Consider the following 24,089-nt stretch of genomic DNA (forward strand, 5'->3'; position numbering starts at 1 on the left):
GATATTGTTAGGTCTTTTTTTGTAGCAGATACACATTTTAATTAACATTGTATTACTTCCAGTTTGTTTCTTATAATCCATAATGAATATATGCAAGTAGTTTATAAATATTGCAAGTAACATACAGTATGATTTGGCCATAACCCATAGCTTATGGAAATAAGTGATGATGTAGTTTGATCAATTAACTGAAAAATTTGTTAAAAATCTAGATCCCCATCACCACCTCCATCCAGTTCAATGCTAGTAGTACTGTGCTGATCTACTAATCTACCTCACAATCACTTGTAGCCTCAATCACAGTCACTAACAAAACTTCAGGCCAAGTGAACTCCATTACCTAGAGCAGTTGTCCTCCTCTGCAAAATACATACCACTCTTGCCCAGTAAAGAACAATGATGTTTCTTTAAGAGATGATGATTCTCATTTAAACCATGAGAACATCTGACTGTGATCTACTCCAGTGCATAGTTCACAGTCAGAAATTTAAAGAAATTCAGAGTAATACCAGCCATTTCTGCCAAAAGGATACTCTTTGAGCTTTGGTTGCACTATTATATTCTATCCATTAAAATGAGACACAAGAGTTAGAGTCAAGGCACACCATTGGTGGAGTCTGTTGTAATGCCCAAGGCATTATTTGCATTGTTTCTTTTGAATCCAAGTTGTTACTTTTAAAGTTTCTAGTATCCTATCATAGACTTTCCCAATGAAGCTGAGGAGTCTAATCCCTCATTAACAGGAATATTTTTCAAAAAATGTTTACAACACGGGTTGCACCAGGTCATCCATACAAGCTTAGCTGATGTCGATTTAAGTCACTTTCTTTCTTTTTCAAGTAGTCTTCTAACAACATGAAAGTAGGTAGACTGGCTATTTCAAATTGGGTAATTTGTAATTGGGTGTAGATGAGTGTGGTTGTGAAGGCAGCATACCCTTAAATAGACTGGCATATTACCAAAAATTTGTTCATGATTTAAATCTGATGCAAAAAAAGACAGCCATCATTAAAATAAGATAAACTGAATTTCTATGACATAGAAATAAGATAAGGAAAGGAGCAGACCAATAAATATATAATAATATGCCACCATTATTTCTTAGTATCCCATTACCGGTTTGTTGTACCAAAATATTTATGTTTGAAAAGTATTTTTTTTGCAGTCTATGTTTTAAATATGTATATGTGTATACAGCATTGACCTACAATTGAAAGCTGCTCCATTACTGAGAAATGGACTATATTATCCTTGAAAAAAGGGCAGTCCTGAAACTTGTTGAACAGCAAGACTGCCTGAGGCAGTGACTCTTTTTTTGGTCTCCTTTTTAGTTAGATTTATGAGCAGAGAGGATTTAGGCATCCAATCCTTAATCTGCAGCACAATATTGTTTATTTGGAGAATTTGTGGGATCGGTACCTTGGTGCAAATATTTCATTATATATTATCCTTCCACAAACACTCTGGATTAATTTGGTACCACTACCCTTAGTATTTTTTATATTACTGTTGCCAAGAGTGTATTGAATCATTCTTAACTTTGAAGCTAGCTGACTCGCTGTTGTGTACTGACATGTATTATTATTAGTGTATTAAGTGGGCAGATCTGTTAGTGAATTGTGTATGGTTACATTTTTGGGTAAATCCTACATCTAATGGTACAATATACTGGGACTGGACACACAATGAATTATGCATCTATTGTCAAAAAAGATTTTCAAGTTTGTAGGTGTTTGGTAGAGGCCTTATTCCTATTATCATTAATTTAATTATACTGTATATTAATTACACATTTTCTCTATTCATTGAAACAAATGACTTTTGTATAACTTGCTAGATTTATCTTTAGTATTATATACTCTGTATTAAGGTTGGTTATAGTTGGTATGTTTTGATCTCACATGTTGTTAGTTTTAAATTATAGAATATATATTGAATATACAGTATATTGGGTATAAATAAAGATTTTCATAATGCAATGAATAAGTATTAAAAAGGAAGTAAAACTATGTAACAATATTTAAAATATAGTAAGCAGATAGTAAAGTAGTATGTCAATATATAATATTGACCATTGTTTCCTCACAAACATAATTCTTTCTGCCACAAAAATGTCTATAGCTTATCTTTATATATCTGGTTACACTTCAGGACGATCTTCTATGTTTTTCTTAGCTCCCTCAGGTGTACAGTACATGTACTGTATGATTGATTTCCAATTGTCACATACAGTCAGCTGGTTACATAAAACAAAAACATTTTTCTTAATTATGTAATTGTTTTTTAATGCTATTATTACATGGTTATAGTTGGTATGTTTTGATCTCACATGTTGTTAGTTTTAAATTATACCTAGATTGGTTTAATAGTCCATATGATAGTTTAATCCATGAATATATATTGGGTGTAAATCAAAATGTTCATAATGCAATGAATAAGTAACTCCAGTCAGCTCCATCAAAGCCTTTTCCCGCATCCAGAAATGTCAAGACATCAGGAAGCTCTATTTCTACTAGGATATATATTATGTTGAATATATGTCAAAATCTGAAAGTATCTGTCCACCTTTAGCAAATCTAACTTGATCTTATGAAACAAGTGACACTTTATTTTCTACACTTCATACTTTTTAGTAACTGTTGTTATTTAAAGTGGTAGGTTTTGAGTTTCAACGGAAAACAGCACTTTCTCCTACTTGTATTTAACTGTTGAATAGTTTCACATGGTACACCCTACCATCAGTGATATCTTGAAATAATGAACTCTGTTGATAAAAAGAAGGAAGCCGAGAATAGCTTCCCTACTTCATTTCATATCTTGCTTTCCAAAACAATTTTTTTTTGAAGATTTCAGTGCTGAAATTAGTGAAAAATACATATCTGGTTTCTTTCAGAGTAAAGCACATATGAGTTATACAGAAATCAGTTTCCTCAGTAGCCTTTTCAAGAATTTGGGTGACGACTGCCATTTTCTTGACTTCCGGAATCGCAGTGATTATTATATTCATTCCAAATACCCCACTTAGTAATTTCTAATGCTGTATCTTTGTAACTAGACTCAACTGAAGTTTCCTCCATTTTTTCAATATGGGATATTAACATTATTTTTATTTATTCCTTGTGTGCACTAATTGTGTACAATCACTCTTGTTCTGAAGTTACACTCTTCTACTAAGTCCAAATATCAGGTCTATCAGTTCCATATTATACTCCACCCTGTATTCTGCATTACCATTGTGACAGATAGGGGGCGCTGTCGTCGCCTTGAACCCTCAGCTGAAACGCCACACACCAGGTAAAAGTCCAATAATTATTTTTATTTAGACTATACAGTGCACAAAGCACCCTCCACTCCACTATACTCATATAAATCAAACAATACACAGTGAACCCTCGTTTATCACGGTTAATCCGTTTCAGACTCTACCGTGATAAATGAATTTTCGCGAAGTAGGATTCTTTATTTATAAATCGAATATTTTCGCAGTTAGAGTATAGAAAACCTGTTTACGACCTTCTAAATACGTTTTTTAACATTATTAGAGCCCTCTAGACATGAAATAACACCCTTTAGTCACCATTACACTCGTATTACCCAATATATTAGACAAAATAAGAGAAAATAAGACGTATTAGACGTTACAAATATCATATTACTAGGCGCACTCGCCTTTTAAGGCGACTGACTTTTATCCTCAATTTTTGTGCGCTCCATGTGTACATCAGGCATGTAAGTGTAGGGAATGAAAACATCAAAGTGCCCATTCATAACATCTCCCGAAAACCTACGTTTTTTTTTTAACCCCTCAAGTGCCTGTCCAAAGTCGTACAATGTCAGCCCGAATCTGTACCGCTAAAGACGGAGTTTCATGCACTAAATAAGCTATAGATGAGAATAAGCAAGCACCATCTCCCCTGATATTTACTACGCGGTGAGGCATTCGTACTCCATCAACATTAATTATTTCCAGAGACATAATTTTGTCTATTTTTCCAGCACATCGCGCACAAAAGCAAGGGAACGATGAGAGCACCAGAACTCTGCTCACATCGCGTCGCTTCGTACCTCAAGCCGCAAGTAGTAAGTCTGTAATAAGCGGAATACCGCTACGCTTTGCACTCACGGGACGGAAGGACAATCCCGAACGCTTTTATATAGTAGATTATTGCACTGTACATTTAATTGCACACAACCACTAACCTATGAAGGCACGACCTCAGTAGGAGAGTCTTCAGAGGTGGTGCAGTATCTTCAGCAGGTGCGTTGTTGTCTTCAGTGAAGAAGTACTAGGAGTAGGCAGTGGGTGTCTGGGTGCGCAGCTGAAGAACATCTTGAAAGGCAGTTGCTGGCGCTGTCTTTTCATATGCGTGAGGAGGCTTTTGTAGGGTACTGCCATCTTTAATCATATCCAAGAGTTTCGCCTTCTCCTGGATAGTAAGCATATTCCTCCGGCGCTTAGTTTTATTGTCAGAAGCTTAGAAAAAGCAGCACGTTTAGGAGCCATCGTAGAGCTTAGATAAAAGTTCTCAGAAAGCGCATGCGTAGTGACGTAAGCGTGTATGAGAAAAAAATCGCAATAGAGTGAAGCCGCGAAAGTCGAAGCGTGATATAGCGAGGGATCACTGTACAATCAATAATCAATTCTCCTCTCCCAGACGCGCTGTCCCTCTGCCACCCGACGCAGCTCATCCGTCTGGGATTTCCCATAGTCCTTTATAGTCCATAACCCGGAAGTGCTTCAGAACCCTCGGTCCAGGTGACTTCCTAGCACTTTCAGTCAGATCAAAAGCTCTTCTTTTTCATCCTGGAAGTACGTCATTTCCTCTGTCCCTGTGACCAGGACGTACTTCCGGGTTATAGGGCAAATAAAAGTCTCTTAGCCTCCCTGCAGCGCCCCCTTGCGGCCCCCATGGTATCCAGCAGGGCTGTGAAGGTAAACTCCAATGTCCATGATGCCCTACTGGAATTTGGGCACCTCCATGCTGCCGGAAGGGCTCCATCTAGCGGCGTGGGGGTATTGGCTGGAATGAACGGCCAGCCATATCTCACACCATTTATATTATATTCGTCAAGGATGAGTATGATAAATTAATCATTGATGCTGGGTACAGTGATGAGGACAGGCTGTAAAGTAAGTTTACAGTTCTACTAGAGCTAAGTTTGATGTGTGTTGCACAGGGCTTGTCTTTTGGTTATCCATCAGGCTCAATAAGGCCTGGTGTAATGCCTACATCCATTCCATTATGCTCCATCCCTGAAAGTCTGGATTGTGATTTGCCTCTTTAATTAAGGCTGGTCTTTCAGCACTTACGTTTGAGGAATTACAAGAATCTAGAAGTATTTCCATGTGGAACATTCAAATGAAATTTGGCAAGCAGTACACTATGTTGGCGTAAAGATATCCGATTACATACAGTGCATCTGGAAAGTATTCACAGCGCATCACTTTTTCAACATTTTGTTATGTTACAGCCTTATTCCAAAATGGATTAAATTCATTTTTTTCCTCAGAATTCTACACACAGCACCCCATAATGACAACGTGAAAAAAGTTTACTTGAGATCGTTGCAAATTTATTAAAAATAAAAAAATTGAGAAAGCACATGTACATAAATATTCACAGCCTTTGCCATGAAGCTCAAAATTGAGCTCAGGTGCATCCCGTTTCCATTAATCATCCTTGAGATGTTTCTGCAGCTTAATTGGAGTCCACCTGTGGTAAATTCAGTTGATTGGACATGATTTGGAAAGGCACAAACCTGTCTATATAAGGTCCCACAGTTGACAGTTCATGTCATAGCACAAACCAAGCATGAAGTCAAAGGAATTGTCCATAGACCTCCGAGACAGGATTGTCTCGAGGCACAAATCTGGGAAAGGTTACAGAAAAATTTCTGCTGCTTTGAAGGTCCCAATGAGCACAGTGGCCTCCATCATCCGTAAGTGGAAGAAGTTTGAAACCACCAGGACTCTTCCTAGATCTGGCCGGCCATCTAAACTGAGCGATCAGGAGAGAAGGGCCTTAGTCAGGGAGGTGACCAAGAACCCGTTGGTCACTCTGTCACAGCTCCAGAGGTCCTCTGTGGAGAGAGGAGAACCTTCCAGAAGGACAACCATCTCTGCAACAATCCACCAGTCAGGCCTTTATGGTAGAATAGCTAGATGGAAGCCACTCCTTAGTAAAAGGCACATGGCAGCCCTCCCTTAGTTTGCCAAAATGCACCTGAAGGACTCTCAGACCATGAGAAACAAAATTCTCTGGTCTGATGAGACAAAGATTAAACTCTTTGGTGTGAATGCCAGGCGTCACGTTTGGAGGAAACCAGGCACCACTCATCACCAGGCCAATACCATCCCTACAGTGAAGCATGGTGTTGGCAGCATCATGCTGTGGGGATGTTTTTCAATGGCAGGAACTGGGAAACTAGTCAGGATGAAAGGAAAGATGACTGCAACAATGTACAGAGACATCCTGGATGAAAACCTGCTCCAGAGTGCTCTTGACCTCAGACTGGGGCGATGGTTCATCTTTTAGCTGGACAACAACGCTAAGCACACAGCCAAGATATCAAAGGAGTGGCTTCAAGACAACTCTGTGTATGTCCTTGAGTGGCCCAGCCAGAGCCCAGACTTGAATCCGATTGAACATCTCTGGAGAGATCTTAAAATGGATGTGCACCGACGCTTCCCATCCAACCTGATGGAGTTTGAGAGGTGCTGCAAAGAGGAATGGGCGAAACTGGCCAAGGATAGGTGCGCCAAGCTTGTGGCATCATATTCAAAAAGACTCGAGGCTGTAATTGCTGCCAAAGGTACATCGACAGAGTATTGAGCAAAGGCTGTGAATACTTATGTACATGTGATTTCTCAGTTTTTTTTTTTTTAATAAATTTGCAAAAACCTCAAGAGAACTTTTTTCACGTTGTCATTCTGGGGTGTTGTTTGTAGAATTCTGAGGAAAAAAATGAATTTAATCCATTATGGAATAAGGCTGTAACATAAAATGTGGAAAAAGTGATGCGCTGTGAATACTTTCCGGATGGACTGTATCTTGGAAATGCAGGAAATGTTGATTCCTTTCTGCTTTTTAGCACAATTTGTGAGCTTGACACATTTTTGACAGCCAATCACCATGATATCCATCATGGCCTACAGAAAGGCATAATCATATATAAACAAGCTACAGACAAGTCTTATTAACAAAAAGGAGACAATTACATGAAACAGGAATTTTGCAAAAGCAACAATAAAAGTTAAGCACAAACCACTAATCAAATGAATTAAGTAGCAATTACAACCAGTAGACAAAAATACAACAATCAACATTTAACAACCATAGCCAAACCTAATAGGGTAGCTACTTAACAGAAGTAGAACATGAAATAGACTGGGAAGAAGTAAATGCAAATTAGGCCTGTATTACTGATAGGGTGAGTGACTGTATGAATGTCTTCTAGGTATCATGAGTTCAGCTGCACTCTTGGCCTGTCTTTTTTCTTTTCTCTTTCTGTTGTGGTATAACAGACACAAGACATTGAGCAAACAACCCTCTATTTTATTTGATATGACCAAAATAAAAGTTTTTCTTCTTTCCTTGTGATCACATCATGTGTATTGTATTTCCAACTGAGGTCTCATTGGTTGTCAATTCTCACAAACAAAGGGACACACCTCTAAATTGCTGGGGATGTCACACTACACAACTGTAGATTTACAATTGAAAAATCACAGGAAATGTTGTGTAGTGTGATGGAGGATTAAGACAAAAAAGTAATACTATAATGGGAGACAATAGAGGTAAAACCAACTTCAAAAGAAGTGCTTTTGTGAAAGAAATTAGAAATTAATTATGTGAAATTAGATATCTCACATAATTAATTCAAACTCTGGAGTTTACTGCTGCCTGATATAACAATGACAGTTTATCAAGTGAATAGAAAGAAATGGACACAACATACAGTTTTTTTTGAGCATATCCAATATTTTATTAGTATTTGTATTTTTAAAATCATTGTTAATTTGTCACTTAATTGATTTCAAAGAATATTTATCTGAATTACCTTAGACTCCCTTTAATTATGAAATAATATCATAATCTATATAAGATGTATAAGTACAGTGTTTATAGGTTACTTTGTTTTTACAGTATAGGTGGGCATGGGAAATTTTAATCTAAGTATGTGTTAAAATATAATTTTAAATCTATGTTAAAACTACTGCAAAATGATTGAGAAACTGAAACCTTTCATACTTAAATTTCAGCAAATGATATTCAGCATATGCTACATTTTTCACTTTCTTGAGGTGTTATGCAAGTTACTAAAGGTGCATGTTTGTCTAACAATACTTGACCGTGAAAACACCAGAATGTCGCATCTTGTTGTATGTTGGTCTGACATGCATTTCAGAATTTCACTGTACCAGTGCATATGAATCTAAATTTTAGTTTAAAATAAGATAGCGAAGGTTGGTTGAGGAAAACTATACACATATACCCACAATGCCCTCAGGTGAAAATTGATTAAATTCTACAAAAGGTAAAAAAAAAAATATCTGAAGAGAGACAGAGAAGATTCCTTTTCTTTTTGTGGTGAATTTGGGACGGGGTCTGGTTTGCATGAATGAATTGATAGTTAGTAATCCTTCCCTTGGACTTTGAGGTATGGTTTGGAAAAATCCTCTCATGGGCATTAAAGGATTTTTCTTTTTACTTACGGTAAACATATTGTATTATTGCTGTGCAGTGCATTAGTCACGGATTTGTTACTTGTTTTGTATTGTAATTTGTGTACTGAAGGGTACGCTTCAGTGTGAGTTTTTGTAAGCAGTTGAAATTTTGTAGTTTGTAATTTCTGTATTTACAATGATAACTTTCTTAAGATTCTTTCAATTACTTCTTTTTGGCGTACTCTGTATATTTAATGTGGGTAGTAGCAAACTAGTGGAGGTCAGTTACATTTCTGGGTCATTTATTTATTCATTAATTTATTGCTGCCACTCTTAATGAAAGATCAATATATATATATGGATTTTTTTTTGGTTTTGTCTCTGATTAAAGATGCATGTTAAGTTACTTAGCAAAACTGAATAATATGAACACATGTAACTGTGCCCAGCAGTGAATTGGTTGGCTTCACATGACCAAGTTTTATAAAAAACAGGAGCAAAAAACAAATTAAGTATTATTTTCTATATTTCTGCATAAATATGACCTCAAACATCATCAGATTTTCACTCAAGTCCTAAATGTAGATAAAGAGAAACCAGTTAAACAAATGAGACAAAAATATTATACTTGGTCCTTTATTTATTGAACGATAATTATCAAATATTACTTATTTTTGTGTGGCAAAAGTATGTGAACCTCTAGGATTAGCAGTTATTTTAAGGTGAAATTAGAGTCAGGTGTCCACGGTGGGCTGAGTGCTAAGGCTAAAGCTAATCCATGCAGAACGCCATTACCATTGATCTTGGTGGCAAATATCCGCTCACTGGAGAATAAATTAGACTACATTCGGATGGATTTAACATCGAAGTGGGAGATTAAGAATTGCTGTGCTTTTGTCTTTACGGAGTCCTGGCTCACCGACTCCATAACCGACATTGCTATCAGCCTAGCGGGGCTAACTATCCACCGGGCAGATAGGTGCAGCAGTCTCAGCGGCAAAACACGGGGCGGAGGTATCATCGTCTACATAAACAACAGATGGTGTGTTGACTCAAAAAAAATCCACACATGTTGCTCTCTGGACATTGAGTTTTTGGTAGTTAAATGCAGGCCTTTTTATCTGCCATGGGAATTTTTCGTTGTACTTATAGTAGCTATGTATATTCCCCCCGACGCTGACACCAAGGCAGCCATTGACACACTCTGCTACTACATCAACGATCTGCAATCCACACATCCAGAGGGAGTAGTCATTGTTGCTGGGGATTTTAACCAGGAAAACATGAAGAGAGGTTTACCCCATTTTTATCAACATGTGGATTTTGCAACTCGGGGAACCAATATATTGGATCATGTCTACACCAACATCAAAGGAGCATTCAAAGCATCCCCACGCCCCCATCTTGGCTCATCAGACCACATCTCTATTATGCTAATCCCAGCATATAGATCTGTGCTCATCAGATCAAAACCATCACTCAAACAGGTGAGAGTTTGGCCAGAAGAAGCCATGAACGCACTACAGGATTGTTTTGAGTGCACCGACTGGTCTGTGTTCATGTAAAATGTAGAAGGTAAAAACGCATTCTCTCACACCCTTCTTGTTCTCTGGCCCACCTCCATCACTCTCTTCCCGGCTCACCATTACTCGCAGCCGCGGAGACCAACAGTCACGAGCTCCTTCTGTCAACCTCCGTCTTGGCCTCCAAACGGACGTCACTGCCAGACCGACGAGGTTGGCTCTCCTCCTGTGATCTTTCGCGCACCCGTAGTCGCTCCTCAGATCCAGCGGGATGACACCTCTCCTGCTCACCCCACTAGCTAGTTGTCAGTGGGGCGAACTAGCCCCCTAGAGCGCCTCCATCTAACGCTCCTTCGCTCGTTCTGTCTCTCTCTTAAGGAGGCCAGATCATCCAGCCTAGACTGCCATTGCCGCACTTTAACCTCCTTCTCACATCGTTCTACCTCCTTCCATTTCTTTCCCCGATTTATCTCTTTTTTTCCTGATTTATCCCCCCCTCTGGTGTACCTTCGCTTATATATACACCTCTCTGCCTCCGTGGGCACAGCGTCTTAATTACACACCGCAGGAAGCCAATGAGGCAAACAAGAGCGACCCCAACCTCACGTGCAGTTGCGACTCACTCCAATCACCCCATTAACTCCCCGCGGTTGTGCAATCGCGCCCACAGAGAACGACACGGCCATACGGATTTAAAAAACCTGACTTTGTTCGGAAGCCGCGGACCCGCTATACCACACAGTGAATTAGAGGTGGACACTAAAATGGAAGACTTCTGGTTAAAAAGTCCAGTGCCTTAGCCAATACACCACACATGTCATATAATAGATGATGAATGGTGTAGGCTCAAGAGCGGCCTACATGCTGAGATAAATAAATAGTGAACATTAACAGAAAAACGTCTCTACTGTTCTCCCCATTCCTTCTTCCAGACTGTACGGAAAAAGAGCCAAAACTTTTTTTTAATTGCTGAGCAGAACAAAAGTATTTCAGCAACCTGTACCATCTTCCAAAACTTGACTGGTTAATCTGATGACAGCTATGTTAACTAAATTAAGATCACATCTTTGCCATACCAAGACATTCATTTGCAACCTGATTGTTTGCCTACACTAATGAGCATGTTCAGATATCTATCAGCTTCAGTAAGGTAAAATTTGACTGGTATGTAGAAGTGAAGTTAGATGAAATCAACAAAAGCTGCACCTTCCGTAAAACATGGGTTGATATCTTTCTGCTCTTTTCTGAGCTCTACCTTTGCTGTACATTCTAATGTCTGTGTGTCGAAAGTGTTATGATCCAAAAACCTCTTAAGTCTGTTCAAGCGGCACAACCCAAATGACTGTCTGTAGAGCCTTACAGTACTTCACAAAGAAAATCTTAGTGGCTACACTGTGCAAAGTAGGAGACAACTGTATCACACATTAGCTTGTTTCCACATAAACAATTTCACTTCCTTCGCGAAATTACGTAAGATTGTACAATCTAAAATAAGGTGAGATAAATAGACCATGGACAGAAAAAATGAAAAATTTAGCAAAGATAAATAAGGACACCTCATTGCTATTAAAATTCTTCGTTAGAACCTGGATTAAAGATAATGTCTAAAACTTTAGGTAATATTAAACTGCTTTAAACAGCTGGTAAAATGCCTACGCATTCAAAAAACAGAACCCCTCTGTATCTGAACAAAACAGAAAATCAGAAAATCTCTAAACATTCTAAGAACAGCCTTTTCTATGTTAAACTTGATTTGTCTTATCTATTTTGTGTTCTCCCTTTCCTGCCTAAATAGAATTATTCTCTCTATAATTTTTATGTTTATCAATAACTCAGAATATCATTTTTTAAGTTTTTTATGTATTATTTTAATGTATTAGTTTTTTATAAATTATTTTGTGCAGACAATTTTACAATAAAATAGAAGTAGAAGTAGAAAGCCAGTGGCTTGTGTTAGAGCGGCCAAGACAGAGAGATGATGCACAGGGCAAAGCTGTGTAACAGTGACCACATCTGTGGTTTTCCTAGAGGAAGTTTCCCTTTAATATAGAGGAAGAACTGGCAAAATTGTAATCCCAACACTGAGAGTTGCATCTTAACTGTTCTGAGAACAGGAAGCTCAAGATACAGAGGGAGTGGGAAAGGCAACCCTTGGCGATTCCTTACCCAGTGATACATTCATACATTCCTTACTAAGAACGAAAGAAATATAAAATTTAGATGATTCCCAGTTCATTAGATGGGAATGCTGTGTCCCTAATCTTAACAAAACAGACTGGTGACTGGGCAAGCCAAAGAGTTGTGAGCAATGAGGGACAGATGGATATCTGAAAAATATTGCATAGAATATAAATAGAGCTGTTTGGAGGAACAAAGAATATAGAATCGTGTAATCTGTGCCAAAGGACAGTAGTGCAGCTTAAATTTGAGAAGGATAAAGAAAATGAGAAGGAACTTGGAGAATACTGTAAGGAAAACAGCAACTACTTCACCAGACCAGGGGCCTCATGTATAATGCCGTGCGTAGAACTCGCACTATAACATGGCGTAAGCACAAAAGCCGAAATGTGCTTACGCACAGAAAAATCCAGATGCAGGAATCTGTGCGCACTCCAACTTCCACGTTCTTCCGCTACATAAATCCCGATCAGCGTGAAAACTAACGCCGGCACGCGCGCATTTTGTAACGCCCCAAATCCTCCCAGAATTATGCCTATTTGAATATGCAAATCAATATAAATCGCCCTTAAGCGCAGCCTTCTGTGAAAAGACATTGGGAAAAGCACAGGGAAAATATAAGAATTTCAGCGAATACCAAGTGGAGGCAAAGGAAAAACATACTATTTGTTCAAATAAACCGTGGTATAATCAACAAAATGAAGTTGATCGAGTGACATAGCGTGTTGGAGAAACTTGAAAGCTCACATTCACAAAATCGCACAGTGCCGGAAATAAAAAAGAAGTCACATATCAAAGTTGCCGTGAAAAGAAGAGTTGTAAGCCCACTGTCTGAGTGTCATATGAAAGCTTATTAGGGTACAGAGAAAAAAGGCACACGGTGGGGAAAAAGCACGAAATGTCAACTTTAATCTCGATTTTCCACTTTAATCACGTAGTTTATTTTGTCATTTAGTAGAACATTATAAACTTCATCTTAAAATCGTTTAATTAACCAGTTTCTCAAAATTACATCGTAATTAAAGTAGCACGTTAAATGCTTTGTTTTGTATTTGATCTTCTACTGTATGTGATCTATGTGTGTGAATCACTACTTGCTTCTTAAACTGGCTCTCTTCCTCCAACTGGACACAGAGTCCATTACATTTGTGATATTACAGCTCTCTGAATAACTAAAATACTGAGATGTATACGTGATGTCATTTTCATGATGATAGGAGCTAAAGCACATTATTAAACATGTGTTTCATGAGCCTCGTGCTCATGACAAGCATTTATCTTTTGTCGAAATTTGTCGCATGCTTTTAGCTGTGTTGTTATTTTCTCTTTCTGTTTTATATTCAATTGGCGTGGCTGCCCCAAGAGTCCTTGCTTTTCTTTCCCCAAGTAACCGATCGCCACACAATCAGCTCTGTAATAGAAGTTAAGCCATCTGTAAGCTTAGCGCCAATTCTTCAAAACGCTTAAAGAACATTGAAATATCTTCGTAGTACATGTTTAATTATTCTATCCTTCACAACACTCCCAGTGAAGAATATAGATTATTTAAATGAAGTTAAAGTTTTATGTGTATAATTTAACAAACATATTTTGCTGCATTTCACCTTAAAAATGATATCGCATCATATGTAAATACGCGCTTTATAAAGTGGCCCAGGTTGTGAGATATTATAACTGTAGTGCAAGTTTACAGTGGGGTGATTGTACTTATAAGTACAAACCGTTCTACAAGGAGCAATTGATTGAGTGCATTTAAAGTTCTTGGGATTAAACTGTTTCTGAACCGCAAGGTCTGTACAGGAAAGGCTTTAAAACATTTTGCAGTGGCTGAGACAGCGTGTCCTTAAAGCTGTATACCGATAATTCTCTTTCCGATCAGCTGCTGCTGTGATTCACACTCAGATACAGTGATATAAATACTCCGAGTCGTGCAGTGAGAGTAATATGGAAAAAGATGATCTGCTGTGGCAACTCCTAACGGGAGGAGTTGAAAGAAGAAGAAGAAGAAGAAGAAGAAGAAGAAGAAGAAGAAGAAGTGAGAGTAACAACGCTAAAGCAGTTATGGTATTTGGAATACTATGGCTGTTCCCTGGACCATTATATTGTTATGAGTTAATTACAATCAGATGCATTACACTAATAAACAATATGCGGTTAGTTTCTGTGTATTTATAAAGCCGCGTCATGAAAATAATGAGTAATCACACAAGAACAGTACCATTGCTTTGACGCTGGGTGCCACCAGTTTGCAAAACCGAGTGGAGAACTTGCATACGACAAGGCATGAGGTACCGTGGAAAAGTGCGTGGCTTTACGCCAAGTGTAGGTTTTATACATCGCGATTTGAACATGGAAAAGTTCTTACGCAACATTTCTGTGCGTACGCACCGTTTATACATGAGGCCCCAAGACCTTCATCTAAGACAGTCTCACAGCTCTTAGTTTTACACAAAACAAGCACTGCTCAAAATGGTTATAAAAAATAAAACATTTATATGGTGGCATTCTTGTTTGAGAAGTTTGATTAGTTTACTTCCCACATTTCAAGAACTATCAGATTGATTTTTGAGTGTAAATTATTCTGCTCTGAGTGAATGTGGAATACTGCATGACTTTATTTTCAAGACTCATGCCTAGTGCTGTCATGAGATTTAAAATAATTAGTAATATTCCTGTGAATAAACTCACATATTATATCATCTTTAAAATGAATTATATCATAAAAGTCATTTGTCATTTTCAGAAAAAATTAGCATGCTTCACAGAAAATAAAGATTTGAAAATTCAGATTTTGTTTAATTATGTTGCTTTAAACAGACTGGGCTTCAGAGACATCAACATTGAAGTACTGGCCATGGTTACATAGCAACATTTTTCCTCATTTTGCTTGACAATTGCTAAGCAAGCACCAGATTTTTATGTTCTGCCCATTAGTACTGTAGACCATATAATTAACCAGTATAGTATGCTCATCAAATTATTATAGTGCAAATGTAAAGCTATAAGTACATTAAACTAATATAACGCTTTCAGAGACACAGCTTTTTAAATGACAAATTTGATTTGCTACAACATTGTGATATGACGTGGCTACTACATACCTTCTGTGTGAGGCATAGTTTCCTGTTATATGTCCTGAACCGTCACAGCCTGGTGTTGGACACCTGAAAAACAGTTTCATTAAAATATTAAATGTGTTGAAATAAACAAGCAGGAACATTGTTATATTATTTATTCATCAGGGTAAATATTGAACAAGAAAATATAATGTAGGTTAAATGGTTATAATGAATGTATGTATGTTGTGATGAGGATGGACTTTTGAACTCTGAGTTAAACTTATTAACCATTGTTTGATGTATCAGTTTTCATATTGTAATAGACAACTTACTAAAATTTGTTTCGGTGATAAACTATATTAAAAGAATAATTAGGCTTTAAAGAAAACTGTAACTTGTCATTTATTATATATATTATTTTATAGTATTGCTCTTCTCATCGTGTAACAGGTCAGAACCAGTTAAAAGAGGAATATGGGGTTGTCTAAGTTGACATATTTAACCAGAGTTTTAGAGGCTGCAAGAAACTTTTCATTGGCCCACAGACATACTGTAGGTAGAACACTGTTGGAAGAAGGTTCAAGAACATAGGTTGTGTCTAGCCAGAATTGGTTCAGAGGTGTACGGCCATGGCACACCAATGTAGCTGGGCCCTAAACAATGACACCCCATTGGTCCAAAGATTACAGTAAGGTAGAGCAAGACCAGTTTAAATATGGGGCATCCCAGCAGTCGCTTGTTTCTGCACTTCCATCAACATCCAGAGACCACTTCAGATCAAAGACTCAACAGCTCTGAAATGTAAGTATAAAAGAGCCACCTGATGTATAGGCAATTGGATGCCTTGACATTCTAGCAAGAACAGTTGTAATTCATCCAGGTTGTATTGTAACATCCACTTGATGTGATTCTGCACATTTAAGAACTATAATTTAGAGAATTTTATTTTAGACTGAGTGAATAAACTTTTGAACTTGCTTCTCTGCTGCACCTTGAATTCTTTCTAATAAACCATCCTGGGCATAGAGATAAGAGAAGGGAGAAAAAAATTTAACCATAGACGTAGTCAATAGTAGATTCTGATGGTGATCACAAGTGGAGTTGCAGACAACAGCTGCATCTGCTTCAGGGCAGGTTGGTTAATAGCTTAATAGAGCAACAGTCAAAGATTTTGGATACTCATGTCTACATAAAATGTCCTAAGGCAATGACAAAACATATGTGTAAGGAATACCTGTAACAAGCAAAAGGAAAAGTTATAATGTACCATATTATTATTCAAATAATGGAAAATACACAATTAATGTGTCTCTGAAATTCATTGTATTTTATTTTGTCAGTGAGCTAAACTAGTATTCCAGATGCATTTCAAATATCTACTTAATCAGTTCAATGAGTGTTCTGAAATAACCTAACCAGAATGTTTAAACAAGTAAGCATAGCCAGCAAGGGAAAATGCTTGAGTTGTTCTGGATGATACTTAATTTCAGACACTCATCATCTGGTTTTGCTAAATGGTAGTTCAAGCATTTGGTTGCTCAATGTGTTCTCAATAAATGTTTAAAATACAGTTAGGCTGGAAACTGTAATTGATTTTAAATGGAGACAGAGAGAGAGATAAATGGCATTTCTTTGGGCATAATACTGTGATAAAATTGACTAGGTAGTCAATGCAGCCCATGATGCTGGATCCATGAAGAAGCTACGTTAACCATTGTGCTACCATGTTGCCCTGCAGTAATAATTTTAGAAAATGCAAAAAGCTAAACCTCAAATATTGTTTCTGTTTGGATTCGGTTGACTACATAGACCAGCTTGTCCAATTTATAATTTTGTAGCATTAAATATCTAAATATGTAACCTGTCCACCAAATATCATTATTTAATATATTATGTAATATTTTATAAGTACAAAGTTCTGCGCTACTCAATAACAGACAATTAAATCAACAGAAAAAGTTAGTTTGCAATCAGTAGATATACAGATTTTATGAATGGTTCAAGCATAGCATTCATTGGTTCCAAGAACCCTTACTTGAAAAGTGAAGCAATTCATTTTTAATTCTTTTACTAAATGGCTACTGAAGGTTTCTGAGATTTTTAGGTTTCCATTTAGTGTAACTGGATAATGGAACCTAACCCCTCATCAGCACGTAAAAAGCAAAAGATGCATCAAAATGTAACACCAATTAACAAAAAAGTTCAAACAGATACAGACACGGACACAAACACACACACACACATACAGGATACATTTAGAAAAGCCAGTTTACCTCTGCACCTTAGTAATATCAAAATATATTTAATCTCATTAAGATTCTTGAACAAAACAATATGCTACCTCTCTAACTACAAAGTGTCAAAATACTGTATATACAGGTTATTATAACTTAAAATGCATGGAAAAAGTAATTACACTATGTATTGCAAGTTTGGTCAATGTAAATGCAAATGTAACTCTCCACATCTTTAGATCTTAGGTTAATACCCAAAGTCTTATTGTTTTAATTATGAAATGTCTCATCCACAACAGTTTTACTTTTACTTATTCATTTTGGATGGGAGAAAGTAAATTGTACAAGTTGTTTAAAAACCTTCATTTTTTCTGAGGTGCCCCTTTTGCAGGACCCAATCAATTTAGGAGCAGTACTGGGATTCAAATTAATTAAAAAAGGGCTGGCTTATTTTCTAAGGTGTGTCCTCTGGAATTTTATTTCTATTTTCAATCTTTATTTCTTGGGAAAATATTTAGTAGAACTTGAGAGCATAGCTTTTATCAGTGCATTACTGTACAACAGTCAATTATTTTAGAGACTAGTTTTCATATTTGCATGTTGTGCAAAATTAACTAATTATCAAACCTCTTCAAATTCCTTTTGCCATATAAAGTGTTATAAAAAACATAAACGTGCAGTGGTAGCGCTGCTGCCTCACAGTTAGGAGACCCAGGTTCACTTCCTGGGTCCTCCCTGCATGGAGTTTGCATGTTCTCCCCGTGTCTGTGTGGGTTTTCTCCGGGTACTCCGGTTTCCTCCCACAGTCCAAAGACATGCAGGTTAGGTGGATTGGCGATTCTAAATTGTCCCTAGTGTGTGCTTGATGTGTGAGTGTGGGTGTGTGTGTCCTGCAGTGGGTTGGCGCCCCGCCTGGGATTAGTTCTTGCCTTGCGCCCTGTGTTGGCTGGGATTGGCTCCAGCAGACCCCCATGACACTGTGTTTGGATTCAACAGGTTGGAAAATGGATGGATGGATAAACTATCAGAATTCTGTATATTAGGAAGGCCTCTTTGCAGCAAGTTGCTATTAACTCATTATTTACATTTGCCTCATTTCTAATTATTGACAAAAAATTGATGAACAGAAATCTAATATAATATGAAAATACATTTAGAAATAATGAACATGTAACAAACAATGACATCATAAATGAAAAGTATAACAGTAAACAAAGAAATGAAAATGCAAGTAAAAATAATGGTAACACAAAGTAAAATGAATATTAAAACAAAATATTAAGATGGAAATGTTTAAGTACAATGTTATTCAATAAATAAATGCTTTACATTGAGATGTTAAATTATCCAAATAAATCAGTCTTTTTAAAGTGGTCCAATTATAAGGCCAAACATAATTTGCAATTCATATTCACAGACGATAATATTTTCCAATAGTGTTGATGGTTGAATATTTTATCAAGGGTTCATTATGTGAGTTTCTGTTACTTTGATATCTTGAGTGTGACATTAAAAATTTGACTGAAAGCACATACAGGAGACAAGCATAAAGACCTGCAAATATGGCAAAGAGGGTGTTTTAGCTTATGGATTATGAAGGGTGGGAGGCCAAAACAAATAAAAGTTTACTCATTTAGTGCTTTAGTACTACAGTAGTTGCTTTTTAAAACACTTCACATTGTTCATCTATTAATTAATTTATGATTTATTCATTTTAGAGATACATGGGGCTGGAGTGTTCTGGTAGCATCAGGTGCAAGGAAAAAACAAATCTGTAATTGACAGCAGACCATATTAAAGCCTGGTATTGCACAAATCTGTAATCACTCACTTTAGGCCAATTTAAAGTGTCCCGCTAATTGATTGGTTTGTGGGAGGGAAAGAAGAGTATCTTCTTTACAATATTTAAAAAATATTTATTTGTTGTTAATGTAGTCATTTTTTTGGGCTGTTAATTCTGTTCAACATCGTTGGCTGCTTTACCGGAATACCACTCAATATTTTTTGCATGTAAGATTTTATGACGCAGAATTTTAAAAAATAATTTTGTAATCTAAAAGTGCATTTGTAACAGGCAATCACCATATATTTATTGTACAACAGGACATAACAATTATCCTTGCTAGACTACGAATATGAAGGGTCTCCCTTTTAAGGAGCACCTAGTTTAAGCGTCCTTTAACATATCAAGTAGAAATTAAAACATTACTTGAATTGAAGTCTTAAACATATGAACAACACATTATTGATAATTTTACAAAAATTAAAAATGTATATTGTAACTTATATGCAGCATATAAGAAATGGGTACCAATGTTGTGAACTGTGGTTGTCAAACTCAGTCTGAGTGGTCATCATAACAAAGTTGTGTGGAGTTGCCATGTCGATTCAATAAATCCAAGATGAGGGGTAACAATTCCAGTGTGATGCCAATCAAAACACTGTTATGGGTTGGGAAAGATATAGACATACTATATCTTGGTAAATGACATTGGGTCTTGAGATCTGTGTGACGGTGTGGGTTGGCTCCTTGCTCCCTCTTCATTTTTTGGAGCCTCTTGCACTTGATAGTCTTGACCAGGATGAGCTGAGCAGATGAGGACAAACACACTAAGCAAGGACATGGTGAAAAGTGCTACTGCTTTTATTAACAACAATTCACGAAAAACACGGTGTCCAAAAAGGTGCAGTGCTCCAAAATGTCAATAAATAAATAATCCATAAAGTAAAGGTGCCCAATGGAGGTTAAAATCCAATAAATAAATCCAAACAAATGATGAGGTTAAAATCCAGACACAGTTTATAAAAACAGTGAGCCCCAATGCTACTCTCCATTTATCATGTTTAGACCTTGCAATGTAAGGAGACACCCGCTGGCAAGTGCAGTCAGTTTTCTTAACGGGGCTTAGTTCCCTGCTGCCCTTCCTTTAGCCTCTGCAAGACAACCCGACGAGCCCCACATGTCTATCCTGCCACTCACCATTGGCCCTTGCGGTTAGACACAGTCACTCAAGTCACTCCTACTCCCCAAGAAAGTGCTCAGTAGGAGCGTCCCAATCATCACCTCCGGTTTCCATGGCCCTGAGGCTCACTCCCGACCACCTGCTTCACTTGTGCTCTCTCCATCTCTGTCTCTCTTCCATTTCACTTTCAACCTCATGGTCACTGGCCAGTCAGTTTTCCTCTGATCTGGTTGATTGTTCTGTTTGTTTTTATAGATTTTCTCTTCGTCCTACACTCGCGCCTACCTTTTTAAAGTGGGGATGTGGCACAGCTGCAGCAATCAGCAGCTCCTGCCGCCAATTGGGGTCGCAGGAGATGCTAGATCTGTGCAATAAGTGCAGGGCCATCCGCTCCCGCATTGGGAACCATTCTCGCCATGCTACCATGTCCCCCCATACAAAGACGCGAGTGCGGCGGTTATTTATTTAGAAACTGCGGACCTCGCTTTACCACAATGTGAAGCATTACTTAAGCATCTTTAATTGTCTATGTCTCAAATTAAATCTTAAAACAATCAATTTCTTCTATTATGTGCAAAACAGAAATTGTGTTACAAGATACTAAGTTTTACTAATCATTGCTCAATATTGTTTGTAGAAATTATACAACCTTAAATAAACCGTAAATAAGATGTATGCAGTATTTATACAATCAGTGACTCTCTTTCAATAAATACCCTCTGGCAGTGTTAGGGAACATTACTTTTAAAAGTAACTTAAATTACTCATAACTCACAAAAAGTAATTAAATATGTTATTTAATTATTATTAAATGACATATGTTCCAAACAGTCCATTACTTTGCTGTTACTTTTTCTTCTTTCGTATGAAAAACTGCACATTTCACTAGCCAGTATTTATTTTTGAATCTTATGCACATATATGAACCTTCATGAAACTGACCATAAACACAGCTAAATTTAGTAACTTTCAAGAATTTTATAAATACATTTAGTCCTTCATCTACTGTGAAGTAAACAACATCCATGCTCTTTTTGTATCCTCACCCTGAACCCTTGAAGATTCTGAGTATTAACATTGGCTGCTGTGTCACCTGATCATACTGTTTCAAAATATCCATAGGAAATAGTTGGGTTAAAACTATCCTGACATTTTATTTATAGGTATATGTTACTGGATTGCATGCAGTACAAGCAAAGGAATGTTGTACCATCCACCATGTTTGCTTCTTGACACAGTGGCACTGTGGTAATCATAGGCTCGCTATGGTCCTAAACTGGGCCAATTAAATTTACCGCTCAGCACAGACAATATTAAAGGTCCACTTATAAATTCTGTTTAATTATTTTTGCTTGATTGTGTGCTATGCACGTGCTTAATCTTTCTCTCAAATGTCACTAGATGCCCAGAGTGCACGCATGCAATGTTATACCAAAAACAGCAGAAAAAAGTCTTTGCAAATAAAGCCAATAATTCTGTAAAATAATTTATTTTTAGAGTGGCGTGAATAAGATTCCATAGTAATGCAGTAACAACTATCTGCTTTTTTTTAAAGTAATGCACGTTACTTTTATCTTGTTACCCCTAACTCTGTCCTCAGGTAACCTTTTAGATGCTTCGGCATATTTAAGTGATAACTATATATTGGACCATTTGATTTCATAGTTCTCCAAAAGGGCTGGGGATGATGTTAAAATTGAACTTGATATAAAACATGGTAATTCTGAATGTGCTCAATTATTATACATTCAATTTTATATACTGTAGCTAATGAAAGGGAAAAAATATTAAATAAGTTTGGCCTATAGGGTTAGTTCTGGAACCAAGGTACTTAGCTGAGGATGGAAGTGCCTTGGGCAGGTCTAGGGATACTTACAAGTCACCAGCTGGGGATTGTACATTTGACTATAGAGTATGCCACAATGTGATTTTCAGTTGAAAACTTGTTTGTTTTTGTGCATTTATCTAAAATTTATTTACACTGTTCTTTTTAGAAACTCTGGATTAATTGTTTGAAAAAAATCCCACTTATTGCTTATAGTTGTACTGAAGGGCTTCAGTGCTTAAAAGGGGAATGACAAAGTTGGATGGAGAGATGTAACTGGAAGGAATGACATATCTGATCTGATTCTGCAGTGTAATTTATTTGTTTTCTGTGCTATTCATAGATTGTCCATAATAAACATTATGTTCAAAAACTAGGTTGTTCCTAAGCATACCTAGTACAGCGGTACCCAGGGTGAAAGGTCAATCATCAGCTTTGTAGTTGTGTTGTCTGATCTAACTTTGTATGTAAAGTATAAAAAGAGGCTCTGAAATGGCTCATATGACCAGAGAGTCTGTTTGGTAAACAGGATGTACTGGAAATGGCAAAGAGAGGCCTCTGTTTGGGATCATTTTAACTATCAGTTTCAGTTTTACCTTGAGAGCGGTTACAAAAATTTGTGCATTTTGCATGTTTTCTCTTTTACTTGTCTGACTGCTGTTTGTATCCCTAATACAATGCCAGGAAAGAGATACACATGCGCAAGCAGCTCATACAGTAGTACCCTTCTGTTGCTGCTATAGGTAAGTTAACCACAAAAGTACTAAAAAATGTCACATGTCTGAAAATGAATGGGAGAGAAAAGCAATTATGTAAGTTTCAATAAGACTATCTTCAGATCATTATTGAAAAGAATGGAATTTATCAACATGCCTCTTAACAATGAACTAATTAATTAAACAGGAAAGATGCAGCTCTCTAAGTGATATAAATATAGGAAGTGTTTAGAAAGGGAGCTGCAGTTGATCTATAGGCTAAAGGTCGAAGCTGCTGGGCATGCAGCAAAGACTGTGCTGTGCTATACAGTTTGTACAATGCACAAAAAGTTTGATTTTACAGCAAATAGCAAGAACAGGGCAGGATTAAAGCTTGCATGTGCTGAAAGAGTTACTTAGTGGTATACGTTACAGCACACTGAGCAGGGGATATGGCTTATCAATGTTTAAAGAGTTGCTTTTGCTTCTGAGTATCATTGGTCTGGAACTAAAATCTTTAAGATAAATGTCATCTTTGATGTTGCTAATATACAAGAAATCAATTACTTTCCAAATTCCTAGTCTCTCTATTATAAAAGAAAATCTTGAGACGAGATTAGACTATTGCCAAGAGATTTTTTCAAGTTAGTAGAGGGGGTCCCGCCTCTTATAAATTTTTACCTTTTTCTCACTTTAAGTTCCCAATGATTACACAGACAATCCTAGCACTGAGAAACGATGAAGTCAAACGAATTAACGTGAAAATTGTTGATCAGTTACACGGCAAATTGGTTAAATGCGTATCAATAGATTATGCTGAAACAGTTGGTGGTCACAACTTACAAGTTACAATATCCTGTAGAATATCTACAACCATTAAAACCACCCGATCTTCCACTGGCCGAATTACTGTTGAAAGAAGGATGTATCATAATGTTATTTTG

At 37.1% G+C, this 24,089-nt stretch overlaps 1 protein-coding gene across 15 annotated transcripts in view; it reads right to left on the minus strand.

Moving 5' to 3' along the window:
• The window catches only part of LOC120526013 (myelin transcription factor 1-like protein), a 614,625-nt gene that overhangs the window by 34,014 nt on the left and 556,522 nt on the right, over window positions 1–24,089 (minus strand). For all 15 annotated transcript variants that reach the window (XM_039748823.1, XM_039748819.1, XM_039748831.1 and 12 more), the window contains one exon: window positions 15,471–15,533. In XM_039748823.1, the coding sequence (XP_039604757.1) occupies window positions 15,471–15,533 (63 nt within the window). The remainder of the gene's footprint in view (window positions 1–15,470; window positions 15,534–24,089) is intronic.

Source organism: Polypterus senegalus, chromosome 3 (genome assembly GCF_016835505.1).
Source record: "Polypterus senegalus isolate Bchr_013 chromosome 3, ASM1683550v1, whole genome shotgun sequence".
In the NCBI taxonomy this organism is placed as follows: Eukaryota; Metazoa; Chordata; class Cladistia; order Polypteriformes; family Polypteridae; genus Polypterus; species Polypterus senegalus.